At 38.1% G+C, this 25,748-nt stretch overlaps 1 protein-coding gene across 2 annotated transcripts in view; it reads left to right on the top strand.

The window, feature by feature from the left end:
• The window catches only part of LOC114642385 (proline-rich protein 12-like), a 200,569-nt gene that overhangs the window by 160,704 nt on the left and 14,117 nt on the right, over nucleotides 1–25,748 (top strand). For both annotated transcript variants that reach the window (XM_051933684.1, XM_051933683.1), the window contains 2 exons: nucleotides 3,814–3,911; nucleotides 23,819–23,950. In XM_051933684.1, coding sequence (XP_051789644.1) covers nucleotides 3,814–3,911; nucleotides 23,819–23,950 — 230 coding nt within the window. The remainder of the gene's footprint in view (nucleotides 1–3,813; nucleotides 3,912–23,818; nucleotides 23,951–25,748) is intronic.

Raw genomic sequence — 25,748 nt, 5'->3', positions numbered from 1 at the left:
TAAGCCATAACGTGCGTTTCACAGTGTACACACACACACACCAAGCACACACAAGGGACAATTTAGCATCGCCAATGCACCTAACCTGCATGTCTTTGGACTGTGGGAGGAAACCGGATCACCCGGGGGAAACCCACGCAGACACGGGAAGAACATGCAAACTCCACGCAGGGAGGACCCGGGAAGCGTACCCAGGTCTTCTTACTGCGAGGCAGCAGCGCTACCACTGCACCTCCGTGCCACCCGTTTCACAGTGTATTGCGCATAAATTGTTACACTTTGGGTTGTCTGCAGGTGGTTATTTTCCTAGTCTTTCACCCTACCCTCTTGCATCATTTTTTTGTTTGTTTTTGTTTAGACAAGTTGTAATATGTCTTAGTCTTGTTCTGTGTTGATAAGATGTTTGTACTTTGCAGCATAGTCCTTGTATTCCCGTTAATTGCTGAACCTTTACAGTTGTTATACATGATCAATCTAATTGTTTTCTCAGCCACCGCAAGTGTTGGTAATTCCTTAGTATGTTAGTAGGTTTGGTTCCTCTCTTCATTAAGCATCCAAATTGCTTGATATTTTTTTTTTGTTAATTATCAGGTCTGTAGTGCTTCTTTGTTCAAAATTTCAGAGGCAGGCAACAAAGGCAGGATGTAATGTGCCATCACTGCCATCGGAAACATTCTAATAGTTAGTTGTTCCAATACCTCTTCACATATGGCATGGAGGGCATAGGTATCACTGAATCACAGCAGTTCGTGGTACTGCCTCTTAGCTCCAGAGTGTTACCGTTTGTATATTTTTTTCATGTTGAAGACAGGCATGTTAAGTTAAACCTCTCTAACGTGTGAGTGTTTGTATTTGTACGTATGAGTGTGCCCTGAGGTGGATTGGCACTTCCCTTCACTTCACTTCAATTTCTTAATTTTTAGATGTAGATCTCAACCAGGTGTTTCAATCATTCACACAGACATTGACAGATGAATTTCTTTTTGCTATAGGACGTGCTGTGACATGGGGTCCTTGCCTTGTCTTTTTCATATATGCAGATATCCGAGTGATGTTTTTGTATTATTATTTTTGTAATCAAAGTTTTCAGAATAATTTTATATGGCACTCGTCTGTTTATGAGCAAAATATGTCTCCAGTTATGTATATAAAATACGACTCCAAATTGCATTTTAGTTTTGTTGGTTTTTTTTTTTCAAGCCCAATCCTTCAGTTCATGATTTTGGTATTAAGTATTGTGAACTAAAAGTAAAAGACTATAATGAGTCTTGGTTTTTTTATACAGTTGTGCTTGAAAGTTTGTGAACCCTTTAGAATTTTCTATATTTCTGCTTAAATATGACCTAAAATATCATCAGATTTTCACTCATGTCCTAAAAGTAGATAAAGAGAAACCAGTTAAACAAATGAGACAAAAATATTATACTTGGTCATTTATTTATTAAGGAAAATGATCGAATATTACATATTTGTGAGTGGCAAAAGTATGTGAACCTTTGCTTTCAGTATCTGGTGTGACCCCCCTTTGCAGCAATAACTGCAACTAAACATTTCCGGTAACTGTTGATCAGTCCCGCACACTGGCTTGGAGGAATTTTAGCCCATTCCTCTGTACAGAACAGCTTCAACTCTGGGATGTTGGTGGGTTTCCTCACATGAACTGCTCGCTTCAGGTCCTTCCACAACATTTCGATTGGATTAAGGTCAGGACTTTGACTTGGCCATTCTAAAACATTAACTTTATTCTTCTTTTACCATTCTTTGGTAGAACGACTTGTGTGCTTAGGGTCGTTGTCTTGCTGAATGACCCACCTTCTCTTGAGATTCAGTTCATGGACAGATGTCCTGACATTTTCCTTTAGAATTCTCTGATATAATTCAGAATTCATTGTTCCAGTTCCATCAATGAAGGCAAGCCGTCCGGGCCCAGATGCAGCAAAACAGGCCCAAACCATGATACTACCACCACCATGTTTCACAGATGGGGATAAGGTTCTTATGCTGGAATGCAGTGTTTTCCTTTCTCCAAACATAACGCTTTTCATTTAAACCAAAAAGTTCTATTTTGGTCTCATCCGTCCACAAAACATTCCTCCAATAGCCTTCTGGTTTGTCCATGTGATCTTTAGCAAACTGCAGACGAGTAGCAATGTTTTTTTTGGAGAGCAGTGGCTTTCTCCTTGCAACCCTGCCGTGCACACCATTGTTGTTCAGTGTTCTCCTGATGGTGGACTCATGAACATGAACATTAGCCATTGTGAGAGAGGCCTTCAGTTGCTTAGAAGTTACCCTGGGGTCCTTTGTGACCTTGCCGACTATTACATGCCTTGCTCTTGGAGTGATCTTTGTTGGTCGACCACTCCTGGGGAGGGTAACAATGGTCTTGAATTTCCTCCATTTGTACACAATCTGTCTGACTGTGGATTGGTGGAGTCCAAACTCTTTAGAGATGGTTTTGTAACCTTTTCCAGCCTGATGAGCATCAACAACTCTTTTTCTGAGGTCCTCTGAAATCTCCTTTGTTCGTGCCATGATACACTTCCACAAACATGTGTTGGGAAGAGCAAACTTTGATAGATCCCTGTTCTTTAAATAACACAGGGTGCCCACTCACACCTGATTGTCATCCCATTGATTGAAAACACCTAACTCTAATTTCTCCTTCAAACTAACTGCTAATCCTAGAGGTTCACATACTTTTGCCACTCACAAATATGTAATATTCGATCATTTTCCTCAATAAATAAATGACCAAGTATAATATTTTTGTCTCATTTGTTTAACTGGTTTCTCTTTATCTACTTTTAGGACTTGAGTGAAAATCTGATGATGTTTTAGGTCATATTTATGCAGAAATATAGAAAATTCTAAAGGGTTCACAAACTTTCAAGCACAACTGTAAAGAAGCTTGCCCATGATATAAGCATGGCTGGATGCTAAAAACTTAACCTAATTAATTATGTATCTCCTTAGTACAGTTATACAATTTATGTTTCTCTCTGTTTTTTTTTTTTTGACAAACTAGAATTTTTTTATTACTTAATTTGAACCACAAATCTAGCTCAAGCTCACCACAGAATTGCCGTGGTGATAGTTACTGCATCTCTAAATCTGAGCAGGCAGGGCTTTCTTTTCAACCTGAAGGCTGATTAAACTATATTGCAGCAGGAATAATTTCAGCTAAACCTCTTTAACTGTGTTAACATACTTCATATTTTTAATGTTGGATTCTTTGTAAAGAATTAATCTGTCTCTTTCTGCTCAATGTAAGAATTCTTATTAATTTTTGTTACCATTTGTTTCAGGTTAGATAGACTATTACCCCTAAAGGAAATCTGTCACTTAGTATTTGCCCCATGAGTATTTTTTTTGGAGGCAATATACATAAGCAGTATCATAGAAGTGGGAGAAGGCATTTTATGTTATCATCCTTTTCCAATATTTTGTCATACAGACTATTACAATTGACAGTTCTGGTACTACTAAATTTTAATTTTAATGTTACAAACATTTAAATTCAGTTTTTGTAGCTTAACTTGTTTCACCTCCATAACTTAGTGTTTTCCTCTAGTATAAGAATGTTTTAACTGTTCTCTTAATAAACCATGAACTTTCATATATTCTGCGTACATGAAATAACCAAAAGTACAAGGCATGTTAACTTTTGTGATTCTTTGTAAAGTTGAGAACCTGTTTGTTTTCTGATAAAGGATTAATGCATACAAAGCCACTCTGTAATGTATGATTGTTTTTTTGTCACTTTTTTCCCTGTTTTTGCTTATTGTTAATGTGGCATAAATATTCATTCCTCAGATGAGCTGTACCTGCCTCCTATGAGAAAGATAGATAACATCCTGAATGAACACAAAAGAAAAGTCCTGCGACGCATCTCTCTGTCCCCTTCCCTTCAGGTACTAACACCTTTTTTGGTCTTTTCTCCTTAATTAATTAAAAGAAAATTAATGTTGCCCTTTATTTCTGAAGGCTAATAATAAATCTTTTACAGTAGTAGTTTTGGAGTGATGCATATGTAAAGCATACAAGTGTTAAAAAAAAATGTAGTCGGGAAATCTCTTGTTATTGTAAAGTATTTCTGTTTTTCATTTCATGACAAGAACTGCTTAATGCTATCTCAATTAAACGGTATATATCTAGATTTCTATGAGATAACGATGGTGGGGGTATCGAAAAAACCTTTGTTTGTTTTACCTGTTTATTCCATTTTTACCAATAAAGCTAAAGGTCAGGTCAAATTGTGTCAGAATGTCTTTGGAAAAATTAAGACATTAGCTAACCTGTGCATGATGTGTCATGTGTCTTATTTTAACCTTTACAGTGATCCACTAATGTATTAAATTACTAATTTTGTCAATACCAAAATTAACAATGGATTGTTTACCATTGTTTATTGTGTTACTGAGAAATTTGCATCCTTCAGTAACATCACAGCATCTTTTACTTTCTGTTTCAAATAGTAACAGATTATTATTGTATCAGAGTTAGCTGGTTGCACCCAAAATTTCCATTCTTCCTGTTCTGTTCATTTCTCTAATGTAATCTTCCGCCACTTTCCCCTTTTTAAGTATCATTTAAAGAACATTTTGTATAAATTAGTTTGTCAAAAAGAAAGCATACAATACGATATTTCCTGAAATATTAAAATATAAAACCAATTTGGGAGTGGCGGGTTCATTTGGTTGTGTATAATTTGTTGATTTCATTGTAATTGTGTACGAGACAATTACTTGTGGAACTATCACTTATTCCATGGCATTTTTCAGGTATTTTTATCTTTAGAGAATGATTTATATATTTTTCAAGATATTCACTGAATATGTAGAAATGTCCTATCAGCATTAAACAGAATTGTACAGGCTACAAATCATCATGTGAAGTCAAATGCTGATTGAGGGGTAAGATCTAAAAACAGAGGCTATGCAGTTTTATCTTTTTGACTGAGCTGAGTCTGGTTGGTTAGTGATAAAATTAAAATTGTTTAGTAATGTGATAACTAGGTTTTCATTATAAATACAGCTTTGCAAATATTTCACAAAATGTTTATAAGCCCTTCATTTTTTTAAATTTTAAAAATCAACATCTATACTTACCCTTGTTGATGAAAAATGTGTACACCTTGCTTCCAATAAAGCATTCTGAGAAAGAATGTACTGATACACATATCTAAGGTTGAAATACCATGTAAATATATGCATACTCAAACATAGACATATAGCTAGGTTTTATCACATGTGGTTTTAGAAAGTATGGTTACATAATTTAGGGTAAAATAAGACCAGTTGGTAGTTGTGGTGAGGAAAGGGCTAGTAATGACCTACATCTTTCTAGCAAATAAACCTATGGGTACACAGAGTAATTCTTTGCTTCACTCTAGCCTTGTAAAATGTACTACAGAGATGATGCTATTGTGATTATTAAGTTGTTTTCCTATATACACACACACATACACACACATACAGTGGGTGTAGAAAATAATCACCCCCTTTGAAATATTCTTTTTTTTTTTTTTTTTTATGCATTACGGCCTTAATTGAAAACACACGAACCAAAATTTTTTCCAGCTTTACTTACTCAATCCAATCTATAACATCCAAGTGAAAGATATCACAGCTACAGTACAGAAGAATTTAAAAAAATAAACAACAAGAAATACTGATCTTAATAAAAGATCACCCCCCCCCCAAACAATATTTGTAAACTCAAATCAGTGTAAATAACCACCATTTCCATTGCAGACCATGGTTACTGGCACCCACCTGTGATCAATTGTAATCAGTGTGATTAGTGAAGCATAAAAACAGCTGTTACTGCAACTGACAGCGCAAAACTGACTATGGGTGGCAAGCCACTTTCAAAAGATCTTAGGGATAGACAGGAGATGGATACAAAAAAATCTCAAAGGCTTTATCAATCCCAGGGAGCACAGTAAAGTCCATAGTAAAGACGTGGCAAGTGTTTGGTACTACTAGGACCTTCCCTGAATCTGGCCATCCCACCAAACTGGATGGAAGAGCAAGGAAGAAACTGGTAAGAGAGGCTACCAAGAGGCCAATGGCTATTTTGAAGGAATTACAGGATTTTATGGCAAAGAGTGGTCATTGTGTGCATGTGACAACAATTTCACAAGCACTCCACAATTGCGGCTTGTTTAGGAGGGTCGCAAGGAAAAGGCCACTTCTCAAGAAAGGCCACATTAAGGCTCGATTGAGCTTTGCCAGAATGCACCTTGGAGATTCTGATGCCAAATGGAAAAAGGTCTTATGGTCAAATGAGACCAAAATCGACCTGTCTGGCCGCAATTCCAAATGGTACACCTGGTGGAAATCCAATGCAGCTCTCCATCCACAACACACCATACCTACAGTAAAGCATGGAGGTGGCAGCATCCTGTTGTGGGGGTGCTTCTCTGCCGCAGGGCCTGGGGCTCTCGTTAGGGTAGAAAGAAAAATGGATGGGGCAAAATACCGACAAATTCTTGAGGAAAACCTGCTATCCTCTGCCAGAAAGTTTAAGAATGTACACCTTTCAACACGACAACGATCCGAAGCACACAGAAAAATTGACCACACAGTGGCTAAAGGAGAAAAAAGTGAATGTCCTCATGTGGAGTACGAGTCCAGACCTAAATCCCATTGAAAATCTGTGGAAAGATTTGAAGATAGCAGTCCACCAATGCTTACTATCCAATTTGACAGAACTTGAGTAGTTCTGTAAAGAAGAGTGGGCAAATATTGCTCACTCTAGATGTGCAAAGCAAGATAGAGAAGTATCCCAACAGACTCTAGGCTGTCATTAAAACAAAAGGTGGTTCAACAAAATATTGATATTTTGTGATCCTTTATCATTCTCAGTATGTCTTGTTTTTGATTTTTTTTTATCATTTTCCTGAACTGTGTAGCTGTGATATCTTTCACTTGGAAGTTGTAGGTTGCATTGAGTAAATAAAGATGTGAAGAAATCTTCTTTGTTTGTGTGTGTTTTCATTTAAAGGCTGTAAAGCAAAAACAAATGGGAATATTTCGAAAGGGGTGATTCTTCTCTATAACCACTGTGTGTGTGTGTGTGTATGTATGTGTATTTAATATATACAGTAATCCCTCCTCCATCACGGGGGTTGCGTTCCAGAGCCACCCACGAAATAAGAAAATCCGCGAAGTAGAAACCATATGTTTATATGGTTATTTTTATATTGTCATGCTTGGGTCACAGATTTGCGCAGAAACACAGGAGGTTGTAGAGAGACAGGAACGTTATTCAAACACTGCAAACAAACATTTGTCTCTTTTTCAAAAGTTTAAACTGTGCTCCATGACAAGACAAAGATGACAGTTCTGTCTCACAATTAAAAGAATGCAAACATATCTTCCTCTTCAAAGGAGTGCGCGTCAGGAGCACAGACTGTCGGAAAGAGATAGGAAAGCAAACAAATCAATAGGGCTGTTTGGCTTTTAAGTATGCGAAGCACCGCTGGTACAAAGCTGTTGAAGGCGGCAGCTCACACCCCCTCCGTCAGGAGCAGGGAGAGAAAGAGAGAGAGACAGAGAAAAACAAACAGTCAAAAATCAATACGTGCCCTTCGAGCTTTTAAGTATGCGAAGCACCGTGCAGCATGTCGCTTCAGGAAGCAGCTGCACAGAAGGTAGCAACGTGAAGATAATCTTTCAGCATTTTTAGACGAGCGTCTGTATCATCTAGGTGTGCGAACAGCCCCCCTGCTCACACCCCCTATGTCAGGATCAGAGAAAGTCAGAGCAAGAGAGAGAGAGAGAAAAGTAAGTTGGGTAGCTTCTCAGCCATCTGCCAATAGCGTCCCTTGTATGAAATCAACTGGGCAAACCACCTGAGGAAGCGTGTACCAGAAATTAAAAGACCCATTGTCCTCAGAAATCCGCGAACCAGCAAAATATCCGTGATATATATTTAAATATGCTTACATATAAAATCCGCGAAAGGCGAAGCGCGATATAGCGAGGGATCACTGTATATGTATATAATATTATATATATATATGTATATAATATATATAATATATGTATATGTGTATATATATATTATATATATAATATATGTGTGTGTGTGTGTGTGTATATATATATATATATATATATATATATATATATATATATATATATATATATATATATATATATATATATATATACATACATACAGTGGAACCTCTAGATACGAGTTTAATTCGTTCCAGCACTGAGCTTGTATAGCGAATTTCTCGTATCTAGAACAAACTTCCCCATTGAAAATAATGGAAATCCAGTTAATCTGTTCCGCACCCCAAATATATTAACATAAAAATCAATTTTCATAACAAATAACACTGATAAATTATATATACTGTAGTCTACCTTTAATAAATAACACTGGTAAATAATATAACTGATTATTAAAAGAATCAAAACAGGTGTCCAAAGTGCAGTAGAGCATTCAATAAATCTTTAAATAAATAATCCTTAAAACAGTTGTGAAGTGGAGGTTTAAAATACACAAGAATAACAATCCTTTAACACGAGGTTAAAACGTCAAAAGGATGCAGTCTTTAAAAAACAGATGACAATCCCCGGTGCTTCTTCTCTGTTAGCGTCTCACCTGCGGGCTCTGCAACAGGCGAGACACTCTTAATGCAGCTGACCTTCTCTACACCGTCCTGCTTCAGCTGTTTGGCTCGCCTGTTCAGCTACACGCGAGCCTGCACTCACTCGCTCGCTCTTCCGCACCGACGCCTGCCTGCCTGCCCTCTCCTTTCTTTTACTTTTTCTCTCCCTTAACCGGCTCGTGCTTCTCTATATATGCGGGGAGGACATGGCAGCTGCAGCCCATCAGCCACAGGAACAATCATGGATGTGGGCAGTTTCCCACCTGTGCACTTAAGTGAGAAACGCAGACACAGCAGATCGCGGCTCGCAACTACTACCACGCCCCCTCGCTAAGCCGCGAGCTATACCCACAGCCTGGCTCGTGGCTCGTTACGCGAGCCAATGCTCGCATTTAGATCTGAATTTTTCGCTCATACTTTCCTCGTATTTTGAATTTCTCGTATACAGAGGTGATCGTATCTCGAGGTTCCACTGTATATATATATATATATATATATATATATATATATATATATATATATATATATATATATATATATATATATATAATATCCTCTTTAATAAAATCCCTTTGTGCGTCCAGGTGTCTGTGTGTGTGTGTGTGTGTGTGTGTGTGTGTGTGTCTTCTGGTGAGGTGCGCATGCGCGGGGCTTCTGGTGAAGTGCGCATGCGCGGGGCCAGGTGCGCATGCGCGATATTACTGTCAGAGAAAGTTAGAGGCGTTTTACGGAAATACAAGCCAGTATTACTGCGAGAGGAAATTAAAGGTACACAATACAGTGACGCATATTACAGCCACATACAAGCCAGTATTACTGTCAGAGGAGATTAAAGGCATAATACCGACGCGCACATCTGTATTACCGCCAGAGAAAATTGAAGGTATATTACGGACGTACAAGCCAGCGGACGTACAAGACAGTATTACTGTCACAGAAAATTAAAGACACACAATACACGGCGGCAGCCCACGAAGAACAGTCAGCTCAGCAAGTAAACATCAACAAAAGAAAGGCTGAAAGAAAGAGAAAAATACGGTCAACAAAAAGAATGAGGTCAAAGTCCCTTGCCATTTAATATAGACTGTTCCTACTAATGTTTATGCACTACTGTTCTAGCGCCCGTTATTGTAACGGGCTAAATGACTAGTGTATATATAATATATGTATATATGTATATGTATATACATTGGGGCAAAAAAGTATTTAGTCAGCCACCAATTGTGCAAGTTCTCCCACTTAAAAAGATGAGAGAGGCCTGTAATTTTCATCATAGGTATACCTCAACTATGAGAGAGAAAATGAGAAAAAAAAATCCAGAAAATCACATTGTCTGATTTTTGAAGAATTTATTTGCCAATTATGGTGGAAAAAAGTTTTTTGTCAATAACAAAAGTTCATCTCAATACTTTGTTATATACCCTTTGTTGGTAATGACAGAGGTCAAACGTTTTCTGTAAGTCTTCACAAGGTTTTCACACACTGTTGCTGGTATTTTGGCCCATTCCTCCATGCAGATCTCCTCTAGAGCAGTGATATTTTGGGGCTGTCTCTGTGTAACACGGACTTTCAACTCCCTCCAAAGATTTTCTATGGGGTTGAGATCTGGAGACTGGCTAGGCCACTCCAGGACCTTGAAATGCTTCTTACGAAGCCACTCCTTCGTTACCCGGGCGGTGTGTTTGGGATCATTGTCCTGCTGCAAGACCCAGCCACGTTTCATCTTCAATGCCCTTGCTGATGGAAGGAGGTTTTCACTCAAAATCTGAAGATACATGGCCCCATTCATTCTTTCCTTTACACGGATCAGTCGTCCTGGTCCCTTTGCAGAAAAACAGCCCCAAAGCATGATGTTTCCACTCCCATGCTTTACAGTAGGTATGGTGTTCTTTGGATGCAACTCCGCATTCTTTCTCCTCCAAACACGACGAGTAGAGTTTTTACCAAAAAGTTTCATTTTGGTTTCATCTGACCATATGACATTCTCCCAATCCTCTTCTGGATCATCCAAATGCTCTCTAGCAACTTCAGACGGGCCTGCACATGTACTGGCTTAAGCAGGGGGATACGTCTGACACTGCAGGATTTGAGTCCCTGGCAGCGTAGTGTGTTACTGATGGTAGCCTTTGTTACTTTGGTCCCAGCTCTCTGCAGGTCATTCACTAGGTCCCCCTGTGTGGGTCTGGGATTTTTGCTCACCGTTCTTGTGATCATTTTGACCCCACGGGGTGAGATCTTGCGTGGAGCCCCAGATCGAGGGAGATTATCAGTGGTCTTGTATGTCTTCCATTTTCTAATAATTGCTCCCACAGTTGATTTCTTCACACCAAGCTGCTTACCTATTGCAGATTCAGTCTTCCCAGCCTGGTGCAGGTCTACAATTTTGTTTCTGGTGTCCTTTGACAGCTCTTTGGTCTTGGCCATAGTGGAGTTTGGAGTGTGACTGTTTGAGGTTGTGGACAGGTGTCTTTTATATTAATAACGAGTTCAAACAGGTGCCATTAATATAGGTAACGAGTGGAGGACAGAGGAGCCTCTTACAGAAGAAGTTACAGGTCTGTGAGAGCCAGAAATCTTGCTTGTTTGTAGGTTACCAAATACTTATTTTCCACCATAATTTGCAAATAAATTCTTTAAAAATCAGACAATGTGATTTTCTGGATTTTTTTTTCTCATTTTGTCTCTCATAGTTGAGGTATACCTATGATGAAAATTACAGGCGCCTCTCATCTTTTTAAGTGGGAGAACTTGCACAATTGGTGGCTGACTAAATGTATGTATGTATGTATGTATGTCATATATATCGGTTCACGAACGTCTTGGTACACGTACAACTCGGTTTACTACCAAAAAATTCTCCAAACTTTTGCCTCGGTTCACGACCACACACTCGGTATACAAACAAGCCAGTTTCCCTTTCGGTTTGTGCTTGCCGATGATTTCCGCACATGTTGCATTGTTCTCCGTGCATGCGTGCTTTCGCTGTGAAGTCTTTGTGCTCTGTTTCATTTCCCTTCAGGTTCGTACGCACCGATTACTGTATTTAAGCACGTGTTCAGCCTCTCCCTGTTCATTGTTCTGAGTCAGATGTGCATGCTTTACCTGTGAACTCTTTGTGTTCTACAGTATTTCGTGTGCTTTTGCAGTTAACCATAGCTTCTAAGCAAGTGAAGAGTGATGAGAATTATTGAGACTTAATTATGAGAAGTGTTGCAATGTTACTTTTCTCTTTTTTCAAATGTTCATTTTTTCCCTGTGCTTAAAACTCATTTAAAAAGAGTGTTTACAGCGATCGGGTTGTAATGCTATTAGCGTGAACTCCTGCAATGTTACTGTCTTGGTTGGCTTTTAAATAAAGTTCGGATTTGTTCAAATGTTCCTTTTTTTCCCCCCTGTGCTTAAAACTCATTTAAAAAGTGTGTTTACAGCGATCGGGTTGTAATGCTATTCGCATGAACTTGGTTGGCTTTTAAATAAAGTTGGGATTTGTTCAAATGTTCCTTTTTTTCCCCGTGCTTAAAACTCAATTAACAAGTGTTTATACCGCAATCGGATCGTAAGGCTATAGCGCGAACTGCTGCAATGTTTGGGGGGGGGGGGGGGGGGGGGGGGCAGTGGGGGTGGCTCACGTGCTGCTGAGAGAGAGAGAGAGAGGGAGACTGCGCATGCAGCTGAGCAGGGAACCTGGGTCAGTGTTATTCAATGTTTTTACATTAGTTTACTATTACACTGTGCATTCTATGGTGTAATTAACTATATATTTGTGCTTAAAAATCTTTAAAAAATAAATTTACATACAGTTCGTACGGTCTGGAACGGATTAATTGTATTTACATACAATCCTATGGGGGAAATTGCTTTGGTTCACGACCAAATCGGTTTACGACCAGAGGTTTGGAACGAATTATGGTCGTGAACCGAGGTTCCACTGTATATGTGTGTGTGTATATATATATATATATATATATATATAATATGCATGTATATGTATATATATATATATATATAATATGCATGTATATGTGTATATATATGTATATATATATATATATATAATATGCATGTATATGTATATATATATATATAATATGCATGTATATGTATATATATATATATAATATGCATGTATATGTATATATATATATATATAATATGCATGTATATGTGTATATACTATATATGCATGTATATGTATATATATTATATATGCATGTATATGTATATATACAGTATATGCATGTATATGTGTATATATATATATATATATATATATATATATATATATATATATATATATATAAAAGGCAAAGCCCTCACTGACTAACTGACTCACTGACTGACTGACTCATCACTAATTCTCGAACTTCCCGTGTAGGTGGAAGGCTGAAATTTGGCAGGCTCATTCCTTACAGCTTACTTACAAAAGTTAGGCAGGTTTCATTTCGAAATTCTACGCGTAATGGTCATAACTGGAACATGTTTTTTGTCCATATACTCTAATGGAGGAGGCGGAGTCACGTATCGCGTCATCACGCCTCCTACGTAATCACGTGAACTAAAAACAAGGAAGAGATTTACAGCACGAGTCAAACGCGGGAACGAAGGTAAATGACGTTAATTTTTGAGTGTCTTTTAATACTGTGTAAGCATACATATTAACACATGTGCAATTAAACGTGTGCATTTACGGGGTGATTTCTCAGGCTTAAAAGCTCGCCTTTTACTAAAAAGGTAAATGCAAAACTATTTTCAATCATTCTATGATCTGCTTCTCACAACTGAAGGCACCGTGGCTGATGTTACGTCACTTGATGGCCAACCATAAGCTTTACCTGGTAGGTAACCAGCCACTCACTTCACTCCCTTACGGGAATCGAACCTCTGAGGTTTTCTTTTGTTCTTAATTAAAATTTAAAAGCAATACTTCACCGCTTCTAAGCCCCTCTAGCGCTGACGTCCGAGGTTCGATTACCATAAGCAAGTGCAGTGAGTGTGTACGCCTGATGAGCCAAGAATAAGGGGGAAAGACGTGTCGCGTACTCTTTGCATTATTTGACAGTAAACTATTTTCAACCATTCTATGATCTGCTTCTCACAACTGAAGGCACCGTGGCTGATGTTACCTCACTTGCTGGCCAACAATAAGCGTTACCTGGTAGGTAACCAGCCACTCACTTCACTCCCTTACGGGAATCGAACCTCGGACGTCAGCGCTACAGGCAAAGCCCCTAAAATTGCGCCACGGCGTGTGGTTCGTTTATTTGACAACATGTAGATCGGGGTAATTACATTCCGTGCCACGACGTGTGGTTCGTTTATTTGACAACATGTAGATCGGGGTAATTACATTCCGCGCCACGACATGTGGTTCGTTTATTTGACAACATGTAGATCGGGGTAATTACATTCCGTGCCACGACGTGTGGTTCGTTTATTTGACAACATGTAGATCGGGGTAATTACATTCCGCGCCACGACGTGTGGTTCGTTTATTTGACAACATGTAGATCGGGGTAATTACATTCACGGCATTCGTAGTCTGATTCACAATCTGATTGTATGGGTGGTTACCTACCAGGTAACGCTTATAGTTGGCCACCAATTCAGGTCGAAGTGATCACTCGAGTAAAGGCAGCTTCACAAAAAAACAGATCCTTAACAAACTGTTATTAGTATATTTTCCCTCAATTTAAAAAGGTTTTATTTTCTTCTTAATAAAATTTAAAAGCGGTACTTCGCCGGTGCGAAGCGCGTGGATTTGACCGACTGACACATACAGACATATTCATGAGTGCAGGTACTTCGGAAAGAAAGCACCGTGTAAACCTAAACTTTAAATTAAGTTCATAGACCTACAAAAGGTTGCCATTCATTTGAGGCAAGATTGCTTTTCTTCTGTACAACTATACGTTGCATTCTCAAGAGTGTGCTTGCACGGCTTCGGATATAGATATATATATATATATATATATGTATGTATGTCTATATATAAATATGTAAGCTTATAAGTACTGCCTTACTTCTCTTTAAGAAAGGAAGATGTAATGATACTTGATTTAAATGATTCCACGTCTTCCTGGGTTTGCTTAGCTTATTGTCAATATCTTTACACCTTTTTTTAAGACTTATTGACTGAAACGGGCTTTCACGAAAAAAGTTAGGGCTTTGCTACAGGATACACCCTCCACAAGTTAAGCAAGTAAAAATAAAATATATATTTCTGTTTTATTTAAACCTTTTAAGTTCGTATGCATAGCCCATTTGGCTGTTTAATTTTTTTTTTTCTTTCTTCAGTAATATTTAATCTCCTTAAAGAAAAAGAACATATCCATTTTACTTTTTTTGTATCTCTTTAGTAATATTTTAGTGTAAAAGGATAACCAGTATTTAAACCTTTTATGTTACTTTATACATTTATTTTACACAATGTTGAAAAATTAATAAGAAAGCTACATATTTTGGCAGCTGCTGCTTTAATTTTCAATGAAATGAAAAAAGCTCTCCAAGAGAAAACGTCAATGAAGAAGAAACAGTTTGCACTATCTAAAAATGAGAAACCCTCATTTATAAAAGTTTGCTGCAGATGACTTAACTGAAAATAAATGAATAGTTCCTATGTGTATAATACATATTTATCTATTTTACTTGTGCCTTTATTCCAGCAACTTGCAACATCTGAGCTACAATTTGTTACATTACTTTTGTTTTTTGCAGCACAGGCAGGTGAAGTGACTTCCTCAGGGTCACACAGTGGTGTCAGTACCAGGATTTGAACTGACAAGCTCCGGGTTTACTGAAATATTACTGAAGAAAGAAAAAAAAATGAAAACGGGCAAATAGGGCTATGCATACAGATGTCCATCCAACCATTATCCAACCCGCTATATCCTAAATACAGGAGCCAATAAGTAGATATGTATATATACAGTGTGTATATATATATATATATATATATATATATATATATATATATATATATATATATGAATATATGTATGTATGTATATATGTATGTCTATATTTATATCTATATATACAGTGGTGTGAAAAACTATTTGCCCCCTTCCTGATTTCTTATTCTTTTGCATGTTTGTCACACAAAATGTTTCTGATCATCAAACACATTTAACCATTAGTCAAATATAACACAAGTAAACACAAAATGCAGTTTGTAAATGGTGGTTTTTATTATTTAGAGAGAAAAAAAATCTCTTTCTTATGGTGGAGTCATGAACACTGACCTTAATTGAGGCAAGTGAGGCCTGCAGTTCTTTAGACGTTGTCTTGGGGTCTTTTGTGACCTCTCGGATGAGTCGTCTCTGCGCTCTTGGGGTAATTTTGGTCGGCCGGCCACTCCTGGGAAGGTTCACCACTGTTCCATGTTTTTGCCATTTGTGGATAATGGCTCTCACTGTGGTTCGCTGGAGTCCCAAAGCTTTAGAAATGGCTTTATAACCTTTACCAGACTGATAGATCTCAATTACTTCTGTTCTCATTTGTTCCTGAATTTCTTTGGATCTTGGCGTGATGTCTAGCTTTTGAGGTGCTTTTGGTCTACTTCTCTGTGTCAGGCAGCTCCTATTTAAGTGATTTCTTGATTGAAACAGGTGTGGCAGTAATCAGGCCTGGTGGTGGCTACGGAAATTGAACTCAGGTGTGATACACCACAGTTAGGTTATTTTTTAACAAGGGGGCAATTACTTTTTTCACACAGGGCCATGTAGGTTTGGATTTTTTTTCTCCCTAAATAATAAAAACCATCATTTAAAAACTGCATTTTGTGTTTACTTGTGTTATATTTGACTAATGGTTAAATGTGTTTGATGATCAGAAACATTTTGTGTGACAAACATGCAAAAGCATAAGAAATCAGGAAGGGGGCAAATAGTTTTTCACACCACTGTATGTGTATATGTGTGTGTGTGTGTGTGTATGTATATATATATATATGTATATGTATATGTATATATATGTGTATGTATATATATATATATGTATATGTATATGTATATATATGTGTATATATATATATATATATGTGTATATGTGTGTGTGTGTATATATATATATATAATATATGTGTATTATGTGTGTGTGTTAATATATATAATATATGTGTATATATATATATATATATATATATATATAATATATGTGTGTTCATATATACACATATATATACATTCATATACACACATACATGCACTTACAATAACATAGAAATCAATATAAACAACATTAACATCATTATCATATGAGAATATGAAGTAATATATAAGAAGCACATTTCATATAAATATAAATTATTAAACAGTAAAATCTTCTTCTATAATTTGCCACCGTGGCTATTCGTTTGTCTGTCCAGGATTTTAAATCACCGTAGCTCGCAAACCATTTCACCTATTGACTTGAAATCTGGTACACATATAGTACGTCACGTCTACTATCCGCTTTATGGGTGATGATTGTATTACTCTTTTTATCTTTTATTGTAGAATCAACTTCTATATGCGCACACGAGGGCGGCCGTGGGCGGATGCGTATGGTGTATTCACTCCATGTTATCGTGCATTGCGCTGTCACTGGTATTTTGATAAAAGAACTTGAACAACATATAAGAAGCGTATAAATTATTAAACAGTAAAACATTAACAATTAAGAAGTTCATCTGCTGGTCTCCCTTGTGGAATAACTGGTAATGTTTGACTAAAATCTACAGCGAGTAAAACGACATTACCTCCTTTTTTTTTTTTTTTTTTTTTTTACGATCTCTAAGATCTTGCTTTTTTCGGTTCAATGCTTCATAAGCTCTTTTATGTTCCATGGTGTACTTATCCCAAACCATCATCTTTGAATGTTGCAAGACTTTCGCCTTGTATGTAGATCGGGGTAATTACATTCATTGCATTCCTAGTCTGAATCACAATCTGATTGTATGGGTGGTTACCTGGCAGGTAACGGTTATGCTTGGTCATCAAGTCGTCTAACATCCGCTACGTGCCCTCTTTTAATTGCGAGAAGCAGATATATATAGCCAAATTCTCGCGCTTCGTTGCGGCGAAGTACTGCTTTTAATTTTTTATTAAGAAGAAAAGAAAACCTTTTTAAACGGATCGAAAATATACCAATAACAATTTGTTAAGGATCTGTTTTTTTGTGAAGCTCCCTTTTCACAGCTGTCGCGCTTTGGCGTGTGTTTCGTTTATTTGACAGTATGTAGATCGTGGTAATTACATTCATGGCATTCGTTTTCTGAATCACAATCTGATTGTATGGGTGGTTACCTGCCAGGTTACGCTTGTGGTTTGTCAGCAAGTCGCCTTACGTCCGCCACGTGCCCTCTTTCTGTTCCCAGAAGCATATCATAGAATGGTTTTAATAGTTTACTTGCAAATAATGCAAAGAGTATGCGACATGTGTTTCTCCCTAATTCTGGGCTCATCAGGCATACACAGTCACTGCATCCCCTCTCGGGAATCGAATCTCTATCGTCAGCGCCAGAGGTGAAGCCCCTAACGTTGCGCTACGGCATGTGGTTCGTTTATACCTCGTGTCTTCTCATTAAACTTTTATCTCGCGAATATGTTATTGCAATCCGCAGCGGGAGCGTTACTATAAACTTAATTTAAACTTACGTTTTACACCGTGCTTTGTTTCCCTTATGAAGATGCTTGTATGCTTCACTCGCTCGCTTCTTATTGTTTCGCTCCCTTCTCAATTGTTTAATGAATTTTTTTGTTCTTCGCTGTTTGCGGCGCCAGAGTTGAAGCCCCTAACGTTGCGGTCAGCAAGTCGGCTAACATCCGCCATGTGCCGTCTTTCAGTTGCGAGAAGCAGATCATAGAATGGCTTTAATAGTTTACTTTCAAATAATGCAAAGAGTATGCGACACGTGTTTCTCCCTAATTGTGGACTCATCAGGCGTACACACTCACTGCATCCGCTCTCGGGAATCGAATCTCGAACGTCAGCGCCAGAGGTGAAGCCCCTAACGTTGCGCTACGGCGTGTGGTTCGTTTATACCTCGTGTCTTCTCATTAAACTTTTATCTCGCGAATATGTTATTGCAATCCGCAGCGGGAGCGTTTCTATAAACTTAATTTAAACTTACATTTTACACTGTGCTTTTTTCCCTTATGAAGATGCTTGTATGCTTCACTCGCTTGCTTCTTATTGTTTCGCTCCCTTCTCAATTGTTTAATGAATTTTTTGTTCTTCGCTGTTTGCGGCTCCTCCTTCATTTCTCCCTACTGCGTTCACAGTCTTTTCACGTGATTACGTGGGAGGCGTGATGACGTGACACTCAACTCCTCCTCCCACGGCCATCGAGCTGCTGTCCATTACAGTATATTGTGAAAAAAGAGGTTCCAGTTATGACCATTACGCGTTGAATTTCGAAATGAAACCTGCCTAACTTTTCAAAGTAAGCTGTAAGGAATCAGCCTGCCAAATTTCAGCCTTCCACCTACACGGGAAGTTGCAGAATTAGTGATGAGTCAGTCAGTCAGTCAGTGAGGGCTTTGCCTTTTATTAATTAGTATAGATATATATATGTATATGTATATATATGTATATGTATATATGTATATGTATATATATGTATGTATATGTATGTGTATATATATATATGTATATGTATGTATGTATATGTATATATATGTATTTGTATGTATGTATATGTGTGTGTGTACATGTATACATACATACATACACGTACTCTATATATTTCATTTTAATGATTATTGCCTATCTTACAACTTTAATACACACTTTCTTGAACTTGGACCAAAAAAGACCATGTTTCTTCCTGTAGTATCTTATGACCTACCACAGACATTTAATTCCTTCTCATTGAATTTTTATTCACAAAAACATTTTATTGCTGTCCATAAAAAGCTTTATTGTATTTATCAGTTTTTTGAATTTTGACTCCCTGAATTTGGCTGCAGTCAAGAGTTAATTTTGTTCTTTCTTACCATTACTACAGTCTGTTCTTAAATATCACTGTTTTATACCAAAGTCTTTTTGTGAGTCCTTTATAACCTGTCATCTGGATTATTTTGACTTTCCCTTATATGCTCAACATTTAAGTAAATGGAGGATTGACCTCAAGAACATTGGAACCACCCAGTCCCACTGGTATTGCACAAGTGGTAAACCAGCAGAGGGTAGAGAAAGCTGCAGGGATCTGTGGTGTCCGGGGTGAACATCTCCAGGCTGGTAATAAGGCTGTCTTCCTGGCATTGCAAGCAATCTTGATTCCATTTGGGACATGGGCATCATCCCAACTGACTGGAAAACAGGACTTCTTGTCCCTTTGTGGAAAGGGAAGGGTGACCATCTGGGTTGCGGCAACTACAGGGGGATAATACTGCTCTTGGTGCCGGGTAAGGTCCTTGCTAGAGTCATCCACAGTAGGACCCGTGATCAATTGCTCATCTGCCAGCAACGGGAGCAGTCTGGTTTTACGCCTAAGAAGTCTACCACGTCCTGGCACTGAGGGTTCTGAAGGAGCGCAAAAGCGAATATTGGCAGAGTTTCTTTGCGGCCTTTGTTGATTTTCATAAAGTGTTTGATTCGGTTGATCAACCTGCCCTGTGGGACATCCTGAGACCTTGTGGGTGTGCTAGATATCATGATTGGCCTGTACATTTGTACTGCGAGTGCTGTGCAGAGTGGAGGCAGAACCTCTGCGTTTTTCCCCAGTTGATTCTAGGATTTGTCAAGTGTATATTCTTGCTCCTACTCTGTTCAATGCTTGCATGGACTAAGTGTTGGGCAAAGTTGTAGGGTCCAGCGGCTGTGGAGCATTTGTTGGTGAAGAAAGATTCACTGATCCTGACTTTGCTGACAATCTTCGCGGAGTCAATGGAAGCTCTGATCTGGGAGAGTGAGTGAGGAGTCCGAGTGTCCTGCATCAAAACCAAGACTTAGGCCTTTCATAATCTGTTAGGCACAGGTATCAGCAGTGTGTCTGACAGCGGAGAGAGTGTCGACCATTTTAAGAGGTTTACTAACCTCGGCAGCAGCACTTATGCCTCTCGTGACTCTTTCTATGAAGTCAGTAGACAGATTGGGAGAGCATCTTGAGGTCACTGGAAAGGGATGTGTGGCGCTCTCGATATCTATGCAAAAGGATGAAGGTCCAAGTCTTTAGTGTTGTGGTGCTTCCTGTCTTGCTATATGGTTGCAGACATGGACGCTATCCAGTGACCTGAGAAGACTGGACTCCTTCGGTACTGTGTCTCTTTGGAGAATCCTTGGGGGTACCATTGGTTTGACTTTGTGTCAAATGAGCAATTTGTCATGGAATCTCATAGGAGGCACATTACCTGCATTGTGAGGGAGTGTCAGTTACATCACTATGGCCATGTGGCGCAATTCCCAGAGGGTGATCCGGCTCGCATGATCCTCATTATCAAGGACCCAAGTGGTTGGACCAAGCCAAGGGGGCACCCACGTAACACCTAGCTGTGGCAGATAGATGGTTATTTCTGAAGGGTGGGACTGGGCTGCGTATCTGCCTGGGGTTGCCAACCAGGATCCTGAGTTGTTTTGTCACGTGGTAGGTGCAGCAATGCGCTGTACCAGTGCATGCTTCCCAACCTGACCTGACCTAATTTAAGTATTAATTGGCATCACAGTTTTTTAAATGCTGTTTCTATAGAGTAGTGTAAGAATCAAGTGAATTAATAATATTTATCCGTAATAGATCACCTGTAATGACTTTCTGTCATGCCTTTGCCACACTCCTTATATGATTTTGGGCTATACAAAAAATACAATATTTTACAAACATACAAAGTTGTCATCACTATCACCCTAGAATATGAAACAACATTTTTCTGCCAAGTTTTATTTTTTTTTTTTATTTCACTGAAAATTTTCTTCCTACCTCTTACTGAATGTTCTTTTTATTGTCGTTTTGCATTCTTTCCCATGGAACCCCATCTAGGTCATATTTAATGTGCCATTATTTCTTTGTTTTGTTTTCACATTAAATTATTCCTTTTGTGTGTTCTTTCCAATGTTTTCTAATGTCCCTCCAATGGTGTGTGTGTGTGTATATATATATATATATATATATATATATATATATATATATATATGTATGTATGTATGTACAGTTAGGTCCATAAATATTTGGACAGAGACAACATTTTTCTAATTTTGGTTCTGTACATTACCACAATGAATTTTAAATGAAACAACTCAAGATACAGTTGAAGTGCAGACTTTCAGCTTTAATTCAGTGGGGTGAACAACACGATTGCATAAAAACGTGAGGCAACTAAAGCATTTTTTTAACACAATCTCTTCATTTCAGGGGCTCAAAAGTAATTGGACAAATTAAATAACTGGAAATAAAATGTTCATTTCTAATCCTTGGTTGAAAACCCTTTGCTGGCAGTGACAGCCTGAAGTCTTGAATTAATGGACATCACCAGATGCTGGGTTTCCTCCTTTTTAATGCTCTGCCAGGCCTTTACTGTAGCGGTTTTCAATTGCTGTTTGTTTATGGGCCTTTCTGTCTGAAGTTTAGTCTTCAACAAGTGAAATGCATGCTCAATTGGGTTAAGATCAGGTGACTGACTTGGCCATTCAAGAATTTTCCACTTCTTTGCTTTAATAAACTCCTGGGTTGCTTTGGCTGTATGTTTTGGGTCAATGTCCATCTGTATCATGAAACGCTGCCCAATCAGTTTGGCTGCATTTAGCTTGATTTGAGCAGACAGTATGTATCTGAACACCTCAGAATTCATTCAGCTGCTTCTGTCCTGTGTCACATCATCAATAAACACTAGTGTCCCAGTGCCACTGGCAGCCATGCATGCCCAAGCCATCACACTGCTTCCACCGTGTTTTACAGATGATGTGGTATGCTTTGGATAATGAGCAGTTCCACGCCTCCTCCATACTTTTTTCTTGCCATAATTCTGGTAGAGGTTGATCTTGGTTTCATCTCTCCAAATAATGTTTTTCCAGAACTGTGCTGGCTTTTTTAGATGCTCTTTAGCAAAGTCCAATCTAGCCTTTCTATTCTTAAGGCTTATGAGTGGCTTGCACCTTGTGGTGCACCCTCTGTATTTACTTTCATGCAGTCTTCTCTTTATGGTAGACTTGGAAATCGATACGCCTACCCCCTGGAGAGTGTTGTTCACTTGGTTGGCTGTTGTGAAGGGGTTTGTCTTCACCATGGAAGTGATTCTGTGATCATCCACCACTGTTGTCTTCCGTGACGTCCAGGTCTTTTTGCGTTGCTGAGTTCACCAGTGCTTGCTTTCATTCTCAGGATGTTCCAAACTGTAGATTTTGCCACTCGTAATATTTTAGCAATTTCTCTGATGGGTTTTTTCTGTTTTTGCAGCTTAAGGATGGCTTCTTTCACCTGCATGGAGAGCTCCTTTGACCGCATGTTGTCTGTTCACAGCAAAATCTTCCACATGCAAGCACCACACCTCAAATCAACTCCAGGCCTTTTATCTGCTTAATTGATAATGACATAACGACGGACTTGCCCACACCTGCCCAGTGAAATAGCCTTTGAGTCAATTGTCCAATTACTTTTGAGCCCCTGAAATGAAGGGATTGTGTTAAAAAAATGCTTTAGTTGCCTCACATTTTTATGCAATCGTTTTGTTCACCCCACTGAATTAAAGCTGAAAGTCTGCACTTCAACTGCATCTGAGTTGTTTCATTTAAAATTCATTGTGGTAATGTACGGAACCAAAATTAGAAAAAAGTTTTCTTTGTCCAAATATTTATGGACCTAACTGTATGTATGTATGTATGTTTTTTTTTTGTTTTTTTTTTTTTTTTTTTTTGCTGAAACCTCCAAATAATGGAAATGATAATTGCAGATTCCACAGGCAGTGACCAGCTTGGGATTTGGACCCAGATCCTTCACACTAACCACAGCTCTATCAGTTGCTTATAGTAGTTTTATTTTTTGAATAAACATGGTTTTGTGTCAATACATTAAATTAAAACTGGCAGTTCCTTTGGTTTTCAAAAGGTGCTTTGCTTAAGAAGTAAAAAAAACAAAAAAACTGAACATCAAGACAATCTTTTTAAGTTTTGAGAAGATTTTCTCTACTTGCTCTCTAAATCTGCCATATTTACTGACTTCTTTTACCAAAAAAAACAAAAAAACTTTTGTTTAAAACGTTGTTATTGTGTTCCCTTTAGGAGGCTCTGCATTCTTTTCCACAACTGTCGATGGATCCAGTTGACTCAACAACAGTAAAGGTTCGACTTGGTGGTGAGCCCTACAATCGCAAGACACTGAACAAGCTTAGAAAAAATGTTCACAAGCCCCAGGTAATTAACTTCGACAGGGAAAGGGATGTGAATGGAAATTCAAATTTCAGGATAATGTTGTGAGAACATTTTCTGCTGTAATACACTTATCTATGTTCGCTCAATCAAAATAGTTTTTGCTATTAGTTTTTGATATAGGTACAGCTCTTAAATAACTAGCTGAATTTTATATTTTAAATTGTGATGTATATCTGACATATTCCCCCCCCCCCCCCACTTTATTTAAGGTGGCATGAAATAACAGCAAATCACGATGTTTGAGTTGCAAGTGGTGCATTCCCAGCAAGTACCATATAATCATGTAGCTCAGTATATTTTCTAAAAGGATAAAACAAATTGTTTTATTTTTTATTTTTTTAACAAATTTAAATCTATTCAGTACTATTTTATGTATATTTGTAAGAAATTCACTTTCAAAGGGACAATATTCTCCCATGTCCAATCTTTATGTAAGACAGGCATTGTAGGAGATTTTTTTTCTTCTAACAAGAAAACTGTACGTGTTATATTTAATTTATTCGCAATTTACAAGGAACCAGAACCGGAAAAAGATCAAATTCTTGAGGAATTATTTTAATGTGTGGTCAAATGGTTGAGAAACACTTCCTACATGGACCTGGCATGTTACCCCCCAAAATGTGAAGATCTGTTTGTCCTACTCTGTGCTGATAGTTAAAATATGCTTACTGGTGTCCCACACAATGCCCATAAATCCTCAGTTGCAATGATTTGTACACTTTTATACTGACAAATGGCAAATTTCATGTAAAGCCAAATGGCCAGTCCGAAATGGAGCCAAAAGATCAATGCATGATTGTGTTTTTTAAATTGTGACCCTGTTGTTATTGCTGACTGTCCCATCAGTCATCCACACTGCCTCTTTATCAATTTCTCTGCTCTTGTGAGTAGAGAATTTGTTCTTATTGTGTCTGATTTGATTCCAGAATAGCAGTAACTTCTAACTTCAACTTCTTGCCCAGTTGTAACAGTGAACCTTGTCACATCTGACTCGTCCTCATAGTTCATGGTGAACAATTTGTAGTGCCTACATTATGGACATAAGAAGACAAAGCAGGAGTTAAATAGCAATCCTTTGATTTTAATTTGTGTTCTGCTGTACTTCCACTCTTGATCAATTCTCATCCAACACTCCACTGAAAAAGTGCAAGATACTTTTTATAATATGGTCGATAGAAGCAGCCTGCAGCATTTTCAAGAAATTGTTCTTTTTCTTGTCAGATTGGACTCTAGAATTGTGGTAACTCCTTTCTAGGATGTGGCCATGAACGCTGTCTTTTCTCACGTGTCGTCTTAGATGAAGATGGACAGTTTGTACTGCCAAAATTATTAAGAAAAACCAACAAACCCATTGATTCTCCTTTGTGTTGTACATAGTTCCTTTCTTGATCAACACCTCCCTGCAAAAATGAAAAATACCCCTTTTTATATTACAGTAAATAAAAACAGGATGCAGTGGAAGTAATGTGAAGCTCTAGCCATTTTGTCTGCCAGTAGGTGGCTCTGGTGTGCAAACTATAGTGTACAGCGGGGTACCCCTGGGATTCCAGTGTCAAAATTTCAGGTTCCAAAATAGTATATCTTGTCTGTATGGCCCTAGAGAGCAACTATGCAAAGTTTGGTCCAGATCAATCAAAGGGGGTAGGATTAAATAGGTAACCTACAGACAAACATTAGATACATCTCAAGTGTTTTCATTCTAAGATTTTTTTTTCACTGATCAATTCAGAAGCTTCTGAATTAAAAATAAAAATTTTCATGTGTTCCTAGTTAATAATTA

Source organism: Erpetoichthys calabaricus, chromosome 11, assembly GCF_900747795.2.
Source record: "Erpetoichthys calabaricus chromosome 11, fErpCal1.3, whole genome shotgun sequence".
NCBI classification, from domain to species: domain Eukaryota; kingdom Metazoa; phylum Chordata; class Cladistia; order Polypteriformes; family Polypteridae; genus Erpetoichthys; species Erpetoichthys calabaricus.
Note: the sequence above shows the minus strand (reverse complement) of the source record. Positions and strands in the feature narration are given on the sequence as shown.